General features: G+C 47.7%; 3 protein-coding genes across 4 annotated transcripts in view; 1 reads left to right on the top strand and 2 right to left on the bottom strand.

The window, feature by feature from the left end:
* Positions 1–13,595, bottom strand: part of TMEM132C (transmembrane protein 132C) — a 373,010-nt gene that overhangs the window by 10,702 nt on the left and 348,713 nt on the right. The window contains exon 6 of the mRNA XM_033440664.2: positions 684–889. Within this exon, the coding sequence (XP_033296555.2) occupies positions 684–889 (206 nt within the window). The remainder of the gene's footprint in view (positions 1–683; positions 890–13,595) is intronic.
* Positions 1–13,595, top strand: part of SLC15A4 (solute carrier family 15 member 4) — a 118,955-nt gene that overhangs the window by 102,934 nt on the left and 2,426 nt on the right. The window contains exon 8 of one of the 2 annotated variants that reach the window (XM_033440670.2): positions 1,810–1,889. The exons of the other annotated variant lie outside the window; for it this stretch is intronic. Coding sequence (XP_033296561.1) covers positions 1,810–1,874 — 65 coding nt within the window. The 3' untranslated portion in view covers positions 1,875–1,889. Of the gene's footprint in view, positions 1–1,809; positions 1,890–13,595 lie in introns of those variants that run through there. 2 annotated transcript variants of the gene reach the window in all.
* LOC101285537 (sterol carrier protein 2-like) lies at positions 8,285–8,824 on the bottom strand. The gene has a single exon (XM_033440678.2). It carries the CDS (start codon positions 8,750–8,752, stop codon positions 8,321–8,323), a length of 432 nt encoding a protein of 143 aa, XP_033296569.1. The 5' UTR covers positions 8,753–8,824; the 3' UTR covers positions 8,285–8,320.

The following is a 13,595-nucleotide window of genomic DNA, read 5'->3' as shown; positions in this document are numbered from 1 at the left end:
GAGACTGTCGGGAAAATAGTGCTGGTGGTTTAAGATGGGAGATTCCATCCAGGAAACCGGAATTCAGCAACAACTCTTATTTAGCTAAACTGAGGGCCACAGAGCTGAGAAAACAAGACCCCAAACTCCTACATGAGACAATCCAGAGTCAGCATACATTAGAGGCTTTTGTTTCGGTTTAAGAGGAGGCAGCAACCCCATGGTCCAGTATAAATGCAAGTAGACTTTACCCAATATTTTGATACGCATAGAGCTTTTCAAGTTTATAGATATTCATCCAGCACAGAAAAAGGATTCACCGTTTTGCTTAGAGAAGATAAACCCAATCTTAAATTCCCTGGGGGTGGAGGGCCTAGAAAATCTTGTTACTTCTGTGGCTTCACTCTGGAGGGACCACTTGCAGGAGACAGTTTACTAGGAGGCTGTGCAGACTGCAAATGACTGGATCTCACGCTGACCCAGCCACTCAGCAGCCTTCCTGCCTGGCTGGGCTACCCTGGGCCTTGGTTTCCCCAGAGGGTTGTTGTTAGGCTGTAGGCAAGTATGCGTTGCATCACGTCATCACCATGGTAACAGCATCACCTAGTCTGCACTGGGCCCTGCATTGGCTCCTTTAGCGTTAAGGTCAGTATCCACAGCCGTTGCCGTCCCAGCTCTGATGCATCTCCCCGTCCCGGGCTTACCTCTTAGTGGCCACGATGGGGACCCTCCACCCTTTAATCTGGCTCAGCTCCGTGTCAGAGACGTCGATCTGCAGGGGCAGCCGGGGCACCCACACGGTGACGTGCAGGGGGGCGCTCAGGTGCTGGTATGTGAAGTTCACCACCGTGTCCACCTTGCCTTTCATCTCTTTGCCATTGACAAAGATGTAGTCGCAGCGGTCGGACACCTGCCAAGACAGAGAGGGGATGGAGGAGGAGAAGTTCCTGCGGCCCTGGAGACCACCCTTCTGCCATTTGTCCTTTTCTCTAGCAAAGCACGCATGCTTGATCTAGGTTCCCCTCAATGCAGAGCCTGAGACAAGGATTCAGTGTGGTTGGTTTACTTGGGAGGTGACCCCAGGGAAGGGGGACCAGGGAGCAGACTGAGGGAATCAGAGAAATAATAATAGTTGGTAGAAAGGCATATCTTTGCATTTGCTGCTGTGACCATCAGGCTCCATTTTTCTGGGCCTCATGGAAAGCACACAGAATTGTCCACCTGCAGTATAAGAGGCAGGAATATTATCTACCAGCTCCTCTGTCTTTCTTTGAGTGAGGGCTGCTGTGTGAGTTAACTTCCCCACACTTTTAGGCTGAGACACAGGCCCTGGGATGGAAAGCAGAAGCAGATTGAGAGAAGCAGCAATCACTAAGTGAACTTGAACCTGCACAGAATTGCAGCTGGGACTGAACTCTGGGTGGACCCGGGGAATGTCATTTGGGCACCAGAGGTGTCTGTTCTCCAGGCCAATGTCTGCTCAGAAGATGAGCCACACCCACGTCCTGCCCCATCCAGCCTCCCAGGGTCTGAAGGGCTCGTACCGCCTTTCTCTCTAGCAGGGCTCTTCCAGTTCCTACACTCTCTGCTCCAATCACACGCAGCTCTGATGGCTCCCCATCAGGAGAATGCTCAGGCCTTCGCACATGTAGCTCCCTTTCCCTGGGAACACCCTTTCCTCCCTGTTTGCAGCACCTCCCCTGAGGCCCTAGGATTGTTTGTGTATCTGTACTGTTACTGTTCATCCAGTGAATGGCAGAATCTCATTAGTGATGACCAACTTATGTTTCCTTCCCCTGAATTTCCTCCTTTCACTGTTCCCATTTCTAGAAGATCATGGACTCAGGAAAGAGACAAGACAGAGCACAAAGGAAAACAAACACAGAGACAAATAAAATAAGTCTTCAAGCATCTAGATTTTGTGTTCCAATGCCTAAACCCTCAGGAAGATGCATCTGTTTACAGTCCCACGGATGTCGTCATGTGGCAAAGAAACAGCTGGAGGATGCCCGTGCCCCTTGGGAGGAGGCTGCTAGGAGCAGAGTGCACAGGGGTGGGACCACATCAGAGGTAACCCGTGTGGACTCTGAATGATAATGGGTGTGCCCTAGGAACCGTGGACAGAATCCTTGAGGACTAGAAGCCCCCTCCCCAAGGCCTTGAGAGTAGTGAAATCTCCTAGAAATTAGCCTCCGATGATGTTTCGTTGCCATAATGAATTGAAAACTGAAAAGAGAAATCAAGTTGGGTTATAGAGAAACATGACCCATCTTGCATAGTCAAGTTTATGGGATGGGATTTACACTAGCCCCATGTGTAAATTCACACTTTCAACTGCAAAACTGTAAAATCCTTGAAGGCAATAAGTATATGTTTTTCTTCTTTGATCTCTTGGTTCCTCATACCAGCTGCTCATGAAGTGGGAGCTCAGCAAAGTGGATACTGAATGGATGAATGGATGGATACATGAATGGATGGACGGATGGATGGACGGATGGATGGATGCATGGACGGATAAATGGATGAGTGGATGGATAGATGGATGAGTGAATGGATAGATGGATGAGTGAATGGATAGGTGGATGAATGGGTGGCTGAATGGATGGATGGATGGATAAATAGATGGACAGATGGATGGATGGATGGATAAATGGATGAGTGGATGGATAGATGGATGAATGGGTGGCTGAATGGATGGATGGATGGATGGATGGATGGATGGAAGGATGGATGGATGGACAGCTAGATGGATGCCTGAACATGGCCCTTTCTTCATGGGGTACTTGCTTCAAGACAACCAAACAAAGATCTTGGGGCAAAGGAGATATGGTGAAAGACTGAGATGGAGCCAAGAGCAGTGGAAGTTAATTTGAAAGAAGTTAAGAACACAAGAAGTTAATTTGAAAACTTCCAGAAAGCTCTAGAGCAGTGTTTCCTAACCTTTTAGGAGTCATGAACTCCTTTGAGAGTACACATAAAGCTAATTCTTGCCCTAGAAATGCATATACACACAGTTTTGTGTAGCATTTCAGAGTTAATATGAGGTCACACATGGACTCTTCACCCAGCATTACCACACTAAGCTGTAACTGCCAATTTGCTTATGTGTCTCCCGTCCAGGTTATACATGCTGAAAGGAGCAGCATTTCCTTCAGGGGTGTCCACGGCCCTGGTTAAATAACATCCAACGCTGAGCAATGAACTCTTGTGATCGCGCTCTCTTTCCCCAGCTTCTAGGAACTATGGATGGGTACCCTGGGCCCAATTTTCATCTTCAGCTCGCACTTCTGTTTGGAGCGGCAGGTGGAGAGGGCCGGGCCGAGCGAATTTCCTCCATCTGCTGGGGACAGTGGCAGGGGGCTGGTGGGAGGGGAACACATGGATGGATCTTCTCACTCACGGTCAATAGTGGTTTAAAAATGTGTATGTACTGATTAAGAGTGGAAACCAATTTTCTTCCCTGTCCCAGATTTGTCATTAGCATGTAAACACTGTCCTGGATCCGGGCCGGCATTAGCATAATAGCCAAGCAAGAGTTATATCAGTAATCCCTTCTTTAATCAATGTTGTACTTTACAGACCATTGACTTTCCTCATTTATTACCTTTCTGAGCTCTGGTGGGAAGGAACCTGGCCGCTCCAGAATGCATAAATCATTAAGGGAACGCCAAGGGTATGAAGCGGCGGGCGTGACAGAGCCATTGTCACTGTTACTCCTGAAGATGCCATAAATGTCTGGGCAAGTCTCAGGATGCATCCATCATTTCCCAAGCGGCTACAGCAGCGGGAACCATGGTATCACGAAGCGAGCCTGCTCATCTGCAGAAAAGGAACCCGAGGCCCCTGCGAGAATCTTGCCAGCCCCTTGCCTCCACTTCTGGGAATCTTTTTTCTCTCTCATTGTGGGGGCCTTCTACCCACTGAGAAAACTGCTTGCTGGCCTCTTGCTCACTCTGACATTCAAACTCTCCCTTCTGAACACATGGTGGCCGTGGAACCAGCCACTGATGTCTGCTTTTAAGGACTGGGAGGGGCTGGGGTAGGTTCTGGTTGAGCGACCTACGGTCAGCTGACACCTTCTGTTGTCGCTCAGGCCTTGGCAACTTCCTGAGGACGTTGCCTGCTTCCTAGGGGAGAAGCTGGGGACCACTTTCCATGAAGAAAGCAAAAGGCATCTGTTGGCCAGCCATCGACATCCAATGCGATTTTTGTCTTGATGCCCTCGGCCAAGCGGGTTCTCAAATTGGACGAGCATCAGAGGCGGCTTGCAGGTGTCCACAGGCTGTTGGGCCCACTCCTGAAGTCTCAGGTTGAGCAGGTCTGGTGTAGGGGGGCCGATATTTGCACTTCTAACAAGTTCCTGGGAGACGCTGATGCTTCAGGTCTGGGGACCACAATTAGAGACTCACTCCTTGAAATAGTGCAATTGCCCCTTCTTCTGTGTTTCCGTGGCAGCTTAAATATCCTGTCTTAGCCCTTTGGGGCTGCAATCACAGAATACCCAGAGACGGGGCCGGGGGCTTAAACCACGGTCATTTATTTCTCACAGTCTGGAGGCTGGGAAGTCCAATACGAAGGCGCCGGCACAGTCTGTGTCTGGTGAGGGCCCGTTCCTGGCTCCTAGATGGCTGTCTTCTCTCTGTGTCCTCACTTGGTGGAAGGGGTGAGGGAGCCCTCTGGAGCCTCTTGTAAAAGCACTAATTTATTCATGAAAGCTCCGCCCTCGTGGCCTAATCACCTCCCTAAACCCCTGCCTCCGACCATCACACTGGGGTTGAAAATCTCAACATAGGTATTTGGGGGGCGTCACACGAACATTCAGTCCATATATACGACTTTCATTCCTGTAATCACTTAGCTCTGATGCTTTAAATACCATCTCTGTATAATATAAATACCATCTCTAATAACTCCCCACATCTGACCTCCAGATAAAAAGCACTTATTCAACATCTCTACTTGGCTCTCTAATTAGCATTTCCAACTTAATATGCTCAGAAATCTAACTCTAATAGGTTTTGCCTCTTTGGAGACTAGGGGTTGAGAATAGAAATTAAGTTCAAATACAGAAAAACGATTTACATTTCTTGTACACCTGAGTGTGTGTACCTGCTCTGTTAACATAAACTATCAAATGCTCTTACACTGTCCTGATGCCTGCTTTTACACCTGTCATGTGCTTTCCCCATCATTCTCACCCTCGGTCCTTTCTGGAGCTCTGGACAGCCATCAGGATCCCATTTTAGAGATGAGAAAACTGAGGCTCACTGAGGTTGCAGCTTGCCCAAGGTGGAGAAGAGGGGTGAAGAACAGAACCGGTTTATGACAGTCAGTGCAGGATTTGATCAGACTGTTTCAGTCGTGTTGTCTTAACAGATAATATCCTGAGATTGTGGCCTTGGAAATCGCCCTTCCTGCCATGTGAGTCTTAGGTTCTTTTCCAGTTCTGTGGGCTGGGGGACCAGGGAAAGGGGCCCCAAGAGAGGCCACTGGCTGCTGACTCTGACGTGGACCAGCTCAAGTCCTTTCTGCCAGTTGCCCTGGCCCTCGCTCTCTTGGCCCATTCCCAAAGCAGCCCACTCAGACAGGCCGGAACATTGCACATCTCGTCAGGGAACAGATAGTACATGCTACCTGAAATTTAGGAGAGTTTAACAGAGGGACTCTACAAAGGTGTGGGTAGGGTTGAAGGAAACCAGCAAGAGATGGCAAAGCCCAGCACAGATAGAGGTCGGGGTAGTGCATTGAATAGCATTCTCCAAAATCCATGCTCATCTAGGACCTTCGAGTAGGACCTGATTTGGAAATAGGGTCTCTGCAGATGTAATTAGCTAAAATGAGGTGATACCAGCCTAGGGCGGGCCCTTAAAGGGCTGGTGTCTGTGCCCAGCTTGGGCACTGTCCCTGCTCGAGAGGCCTGCCCACCTTGGCAGAAAATGCAGCCAATGTCAACTCACAACCGTGCTGCAAGGCGCCCAGAGGAATAAAACAGACCGACCTCAGTTTCCCCACCCTCCAGTGCCTGGGGGTGCCTCCCCCTGCCTCCAGCCTCGTGGGAACCCTGAGGATGACTGGGATGTAATCTACAAAGGTTAGCCTCCCAGAGCAGGGTGGGAGAAGGGCAGAGGGGTCTGGAGGGGCAAACAGCATATCCAGCACAGAGACCTCTTCTCTAACATTTCCCATCTTCTTTTGTTTTGGGGGGGGGCACACCGCGAGGCGTGTAGGATCTCAGTTCCCCAACCAAGGATCAAACCAGCGCCCCCTGCATTGGAAGCTTGGAATCTTAACCACTGGACCGCCAGGGAAGTCCCCCATTTCCCAGCTTCTTAATCTGGGACTAATGTTTAAAAATTTTTGTGAATTGTGGCCCCCTTTTAAACTCAGGAAAAACCCTTGAATGAGTCCAAGCTCCTCCCTGATGCGGCCCTTGACGTCTCTCCTAGGTGTGTCTCCCACTAATCCTCGCCTTGACTCGCTCTGCCCCTGGCTGGTCCTTGAACACACCAGACACGCTCCTGCCGCAGGGCCTTTGCACTTGCTTACTCTCTATCTGAAGCATCCTCCCTAGGCGTCTGCATGATTTGCTCCTCATCTCCTTTAGGGCTTTTTGTTTTAGTTGAAGTATAGTTGATTTCCAATGTTGTGGTAGTTTCAGGGGTATGGCAAAGTGATTCAGTTATATACATACACTCTCTTACAGATTCTTTTCCCTTATGGGTTATTACAAAATATTGAGTATAGTAGGTCCTTGTTGGTTATCTATTTTACATATAGTAGTGAATATCTGTTCATCCCAAACTCCTAATTTATCTCTCTCCACCCTGCCCTTCCCCTTTGGCAACCATAAGTTTGTTTTCTATGTCTGTGGGTTTATTTCTGTTTTGTATATAAGTTCCTTTGTTGTTAGTGTATAGAAATGCAACAGATTTCTGTGCATTAATTTTGTATCCTGCAACCTCACTGAATTCATTGATGAGCTCCAGTAGTTTTCCGGTAGTGTCTCATGCCATCTGCAAACAGTGACAGTTTTACTTCTTTTCTAATTCGGATTCTTTTTTTTTTTTTTTTTGAGGAAGAGCTATTTTAATTTTCTATTAACATTCTTCCAAAAACATGATTTTACTCCATATCTTACCGAGTTATTAGAAATAACATTAGCATTAGAAAAACTAGGAAGGTAAAAGTAGGGAAAACACATCATATGCCAAAGTCTGATATGAAATTTACCTTAAAAAAAAAGGAATAAAAGGTAATATTCCTTTAAGCTGAATTAAAGAAAAAAAACTAGGAAAGTTAATTAAATGTGGCTAGTTAAACTAAACATATGAAAAAGGAAAATTATAACAAAGGAAGGAGAGCTTTACAAATTTAATTAATACGAGATTATAATGTGAAAACTGTGCATCTCAAAGCAAACTTTGTTCAATTATTTTTAACAACAGTGTTTTATGATTCTAATACATCGATATTTTTTCAAGAAGGAAACTCACTTAAAAAATATTTTTGTTTTAAAAAATAGGCCTGGGCTTCCCTGGTGGCACAGTGGTTGAGAGTCCACCTGCCGATGCAGGGAACACGGGTTCGAGCCCCGGTCCGGGAAGATCCCACGTGCCGCGGAGCGGCTGGGCCCGTGAGCCATGGCCGCTGGGCCTGCGCGTCCGGAGCCTGTGCTCCGCAACGGGAGAGGCCACAGCAGTGAGAGGCCCGCGTACCGCAAAAAAAAAAAAAAATAGGTCTGTGTTCAGCTATAGATTTTTTTCTCCCAAGCCTTGATCATATTTCTTTGATTTGGGAAGAAAATACCGTTTTGATGGCATGAAATGCAAAACTTTAGTTTTTTTTTTTTTTTTTAAATCCCAGTATAGAATTTAAAAAATTATCAATGGAAAAGAGATTAAGTTCATTACGTGCACAACACCAATTACTGGCCAGCTACTGGTGTTCTGTTTCTTCCCTAGTTCTCCCAAGGAAAACTTAAATTGAATCTTCAGCAGAATAATTCTCAAATATACTTTATAAGTAAAATAAGGGCTTTTGTTTCCATAGTTTGGGGATTTTGCTATTCCTAATTTTATTCTAAAACTCAACTTTACCCCAGACCATAATTACCATATTAACTTCATAATGCACAGTTGTATGCAGTTCAGCAAAGCAGTACTACACCATCAGGTCCTATTCACCCAGAGCTTAGGAAAAGCAGGATTGGTCACACCCCTTTAAAAACAAATCTCATGCTATTTGCCAAGGTGTAGCTTCAATCTAAGTTCTGACAATGAAATATACGGATATATATCTATACATCTCATCTTGATTTTCAAAGGTAGGCAACGGGAGTTCTTCACAGCTTAGCTTCGCCCGGCTGAAGATGACGATTTTGTAACTTCGTAGCCGGACCCATGTTGCCAGTGATTTTCAGTTTGCCTTGAAAGAAGGACGACTGAGGATTCGTTTTACCGGTCATCAAAGCCAGTAAGTCCGAGTCAGCCACTGTAATTGTGCAGTCGGCCTTCTTATCTGAGTTAGGGAGCACCGGTCCTTTGCCATTCTTCACGTCCACCACCCAGGTGGCTTCTTTACCTCCAGGGCCATCCTTCACCTTGAAGGCAAAAATATCACCGATTTTCTTCACAAACTGCTCTCCTTCCTCTTCAAGCTTCTTCTCAATCTCCTTAAAGACTAGATTTGCCTTAAATGCATCAACTGCAGAGCCGGTTGGAGCGGCCTCAATTTGATGAGTTCTAAAAGAACTGGCAGCTTCAGGAAAATCCATCTTGTACAGCGTGACAACTACAGCTCCCCCGGTGCTTAAATTCTGCTGCAGAGCTGGATTCCTTTTATTTCTTTTTCTTCTCTGATTGCTGTGCCTAGGACTTCCAAAACTATGTTGAATAAAAGTGGCGAGAGTGGGGCTTCCCTGGTGGTGCAGTGGTTGAGAGCCCGCCTGCCGATGCAGGGGACACGGGTTCGTGCCCCGGCCCGGGAAGATCCCACATGCCGTGAAGCGGCTGGGCCCGTGAGCCATGGCCGCTGAGCCTGCGCGTCCGGAGCCTGTGCTCCGCAACGGGAGAGGCCGCAACGGTGAGGGGCCTGTGTACCGCAAAAAAAAAAAAAAAGTGGCGAGAGTGGACATCCCTGTCTTGTTCCCTTTAGGTCTTTAATCTCATGATTCTCCACTGGGACCACTGCATCCTCCAGGGGACACTGGACAATCTTCGGAGATCTTTTTGGTTGTCACAACTAGGGACGGAGGTCGTCACAATTTGAAGATGGGCAACTGGCATCTAACACGCTACACTATCCTACAGGACAGCCCCACACATAGAGTCAGTCGCCAGTGCCGCAGTTGGGAAAGCCTGTCTGTAAATTCTCAGAGATCCTTTCTCAGACATTTTAATGTAAAATTGCAACTCTTCCAAGACACCTGACCCTCTGCTTTGCTTTATTTTCCTCTATCACTTATTGCCATCTCATACACTATACATTTTACCTATTTAGTTTCGTTTTTATTTGTCTTCCCTCACCAGAGCATAAAGTCCTAGGATGACAGGGACTTTTGTCTGTTTTGTTCACTTTTGTAACCCCCTAGTGCCTGAAATGGCCCCTGGCACATAACAGGTGCTCATGAAATATATGTTGAAAAATGAATGAATGAATGCATCAGAGCTTGTGGGTCACATTTGACCTGCATGGTGTTTTTAAAATAGCAAATTAGTTACCAGCATTGGAAAACCATTGCATTCAATTTTGTTAGCAGCCTGAACCCTGAAAGCATTTGCGTTTTCTACCGTGATGTCTTTGCTGGTCTCATAGACCAGACTGGACGCTGCTGGGAGGGACAGTGCTGCTGGGAGGCGCTGCTGGGAGGGACAGTGGGCTGCAGCTGCTGGGAGGGACAGTGGGCTGCAGCTGTCCTCGGAGGTATTGAAAGCCAGCCTCAAAGGTGCCCATAGCCCGCAGCAGGCTCCCTCCCCTTCTGTCCGCTTTCTCCCATCTTTCCCCATCTCTCCACCCGTGATAGCTAACTGCCCAAATGTATTTACTTATTTTGCTACTGTTCTCTTAATTTTCACTTTTGCACAATGTCCCCACTGGCAGTATGCCAAGTGTGAACCTCCGCCCACCAAGAGCCAAGCTGAGCACTCCTCGCTGGGGCAGGCTGCAGACCACGCCCCGGGAGACTGTCTGGGAGACTATTTCTTCACGCAAACTACTGGCGAACAACAGGAGGTTCTCTCAATGGAGAATTAAATGGCCAGAAACCATTTCAACATCCCCAGAGCAGACTGTTGCCAAGGCAACCAGGGCATGTGCCCTTGGCGGGGGAAAAGGCGCTCAGGTACCTGGCTCCCCACTTCCTCCCTCAGGGGACACTCAGGGCTGCTCCTCCCACATTGCACCTGACACTCACCCACCCACCGCTCACACGTGGGAACATACACGAGGAGATGGACTCTCAGTGGTGACTGCATGTTTTATAACAGCAACCAATGTTCTCTGAGGGCTTGCAGTAAAGCAGGAACCATTCTAAGAGGTCACGTGAATGGTTACCTAAGAGGTAAACATTCTAAGAGGTAACATGAATCATTCACTGAATCCTCACCGTGAACATACGACAGGGCTACATTTTAAAAATCACATCCGAATTTCAAATGAGGAAACAAAAGACAGAGAGGTGATGTAACTTGCCCGAGGTCACACAGCTGGTGGTCAGTGAGTCAGAACTTAAACACCATCGACCCCAGAGCTCTGCTCTTAACCATGGTGCCCACTGGTTCGGTGCTCATTGAGTTGTTGGCTTTGATTCTTATCCCTTTTCTTCTATGGTGGGAGAATGACTCTATTTCCTATTGATGGCAAACTGGGCCACGTGACTAGCTGTGGCCAAGAGAATGCAGAGAAAGGTGACGACCAACCTCTCTCCAAGCTCAGACTCAAGAGCTGTTGTGTATTTCTGCCAGCCCTTGTGAACTTCGCCACCAGAGGAACTTAAAGTAGCGGAGACCTCTCAGCCCAGCCCTGGAATGAGGCACCTGGACAGATCACAGCCCGACCTGCAGGGACGGGGGGTCCACCCCAGCCAGGCCCACAGACCACCAGACGACCCGCAAACGCATAAGCAAGAGGACATGATCATCGCCTCCAACAACTGAATGTTGGGTCACTTGTTACACAGCAGAGCTGACCGAGTTATTCTGCTACGAGCTGGGGTGAAGAGGACGCTGCCTGTACCTCTCAGGAGGTCTTATATTCCCTCTCCTGTCCTCCCCACTCCATTCCCCCTTTATCCTACCTCCTTTCTCTCCTCCTTAGGCAGTGGGGAGGACACGGCAGGGCTGGGAGGAAAGCAGGACTGGGAGAGCCCTGCTGCCATGTTCAGGAAGGGCCCGCGGTTTCGGGAATTCTCCGAGTCAGAGCTTCTCATCCAGGGGCGGTGACTTCCGCCTGGCCCCAGCTTTGGGCTGGGAGAACGCTTTCCTTTCTCTGTGTCCTGTTCTCCCAAAGAACTTCTGGCTTAGGTAGCATCTCACCCACAATTTGCACTCCCCCCTCAGCTGCCAGAGAGCAAGTTTTACGTTTGCAGGAGATCTGCTGCCATTTCACTACTAAAGTGTCTGACAGCTACTTTTCGGACATCTCTGGAAAAGAAGAAAAGGAAAAGAAAAAGGTAGGGAAAGCAGGGCTAAGCAGTATTTCTGAGATGATGTCTCTCCTTTCCTCCTCCTTGCTTCCTGCCTCTCACTTACAGATGGCCAAACAGAAATCTGTTCTGTGATAAATCACACTTTATCCAGCTGACAATGCAAATGCAAATGCCAGGACTTGGAGATGCCGAGTGGTTCTCAGCTCAGGGCTCTGGTCCACCCGGGAGCTGGTGACGCTCCCGGTCAGATGCAGGGGTCTGGCCCATGAGGGTCAACTGGACAGCAGGACCCTCGCCAGGGTGGTCAGGCCCAGAGGAAAGCGGATTTCCTCACTGGAGGCTCCACATGTGTGGCCAGGCTTGCATTTGAGTCGTGGCTGACTCCTCACTATACCTCATCTAGCAAACGAGGATTCCTTCTTTTTATAAATACTTCCTGCATTGCTATTATGCACCAGGCGTTTTCCTCGGCACCAGAGATGCAGAAGGGAGTGATAAGGAGACTTCGTTAAGGAAGTTCCATTTTGGGGAGTGTGGGGATAGATGCTAACAGGTCAACAATAAGGTAAATGTGGGCAATAAATGCCATGAGAAAAATAAAATAAGGGAACAAGCAGGGGAAGTGATGTCTAGACAGATCCTACTATCAGGAAGGTGGCGGCCCTGAGATATTTGCGGGGAAGAAATTTCCAGGAAGATGTTCTCATCTTCCTTATCTAGTATTTATTAAGCACCTGCTGTATGCCAAACTCCGTGCTAAGAGGACATAGGTACTGACTCCTTTTGTCTTCACTAAACCATTTTACGGGGGCGGGGGGGGGGGAACTGAGGCCCAGAGAGGTTGGCTAACTTTGTCCAAGCTCACACAGCCAGTTGGATTGGACTTGGATCTGAAAACAGTTCTCTAACTCCAGAAACGTTCCCCTTAAAAAAAACTTTGCCAATTTAATTGGTGGAAAGTTATTTCAGTTCTTTCATTTTGGAATTAAAAAGAAAGTTCTTGAGGTCTGTGATCAAGCCTTCTTTCTCTCTGTGACTTCTTGCAATTCCCAGATACTAATAGACAAGAATTTTATTAAACTGTCTTTCTCTCCTTCTCTTTTTAAAAGTTTGTCTCATATAATTATGCCCAATAACTTGTAGGAGATCAGGGCCTCATCTGCGTCACCTCAGCACATCCTGCTAAAAGGAAAATTAGATGCAACACAGTTTTTTGGAAGAAAAAGAATCTTTGATATTTTAAAAACACCTTTACTGAGATATCTTTCACATATCAAAGTGTATCTATTTAAGATGCACAACTTGATGTTTTGATACATGTATCTACTGTGAAAAGATCACCACAATCCAGCTAAACAACTTATCCATCTCCTGACACAGTTACCATTGTCTGTGTGTAGGTGTTGAGAAGATTTAAATTAGAATCTATTCCCTTCGCAAATTTCAAGCGTCCAGTACAGTAAGCCCTGATCCTTTACTGCTCTCTTATACTATGCAAAGGCCCTAACGTAGGCATATGTCGACCTGCTGTAGAAGCAGAAGGAAGGTTGGCAGATACAAGGTCAGAGAAGCCGGCGGGGGTGTGTCGGGAAGGGAGCAAAAAGCACCCCAGATTTGCTCTTACAGGAGAATTACATTGGAAAACCCGCAAATACAGGAATTAGCCCAGTGCCTGGTGCACACCAGGCAGAGAGGGAATCTCTGGAGGGCTGGGCAAGTGGAACATATTAGCCCCTAGAAGTGTGTAGACAAGGGGCTTTGGTTTTTTCTGTCTTGAAGGGGAGAATGGGGTAGAAGCTTCCAGAATGACAGCCTTAAACAGCTCTGCCCCTCCTGTGTGTGCACAGCTCTCTCCAGTAGCTTGTGCCCTGGACCACCCGCTGCACCATCAGCCTGGCTTTCTCCCTAAATATGTCACTTGAGATCCTAACGTCCTGGGACCCAGGACACAAGGCCTGGAGCTGTCCTGCTG

This window comes from Orcinus orca, chromosome 15, assembly GCF_937001465.1.
Source record: "Orcinus orca chromosome 15, mOrcOrc1.1, whole genome shotgun sequence".
Classification (NCBI taxonomy): Eukaryota; Metazoa; Chordata; class Mammalia; order Artiodactyla; family Delphinidae; genus Orcinus; species Orcinus orca.
Note: the sequence above shows the minus strand (reverse complement) of the source record. Positions and strands in the feature narration are given on the sequence as shown.

Coding starts and splice junctions, on each gene's coding strand:
- LOC101285537 (XM_033440678.2), bottom strand. CDS start 8,752: ATGGATTTTCCTGAAGCTGCCAGTTCTTTTAGAACTCATCAAATTGAG.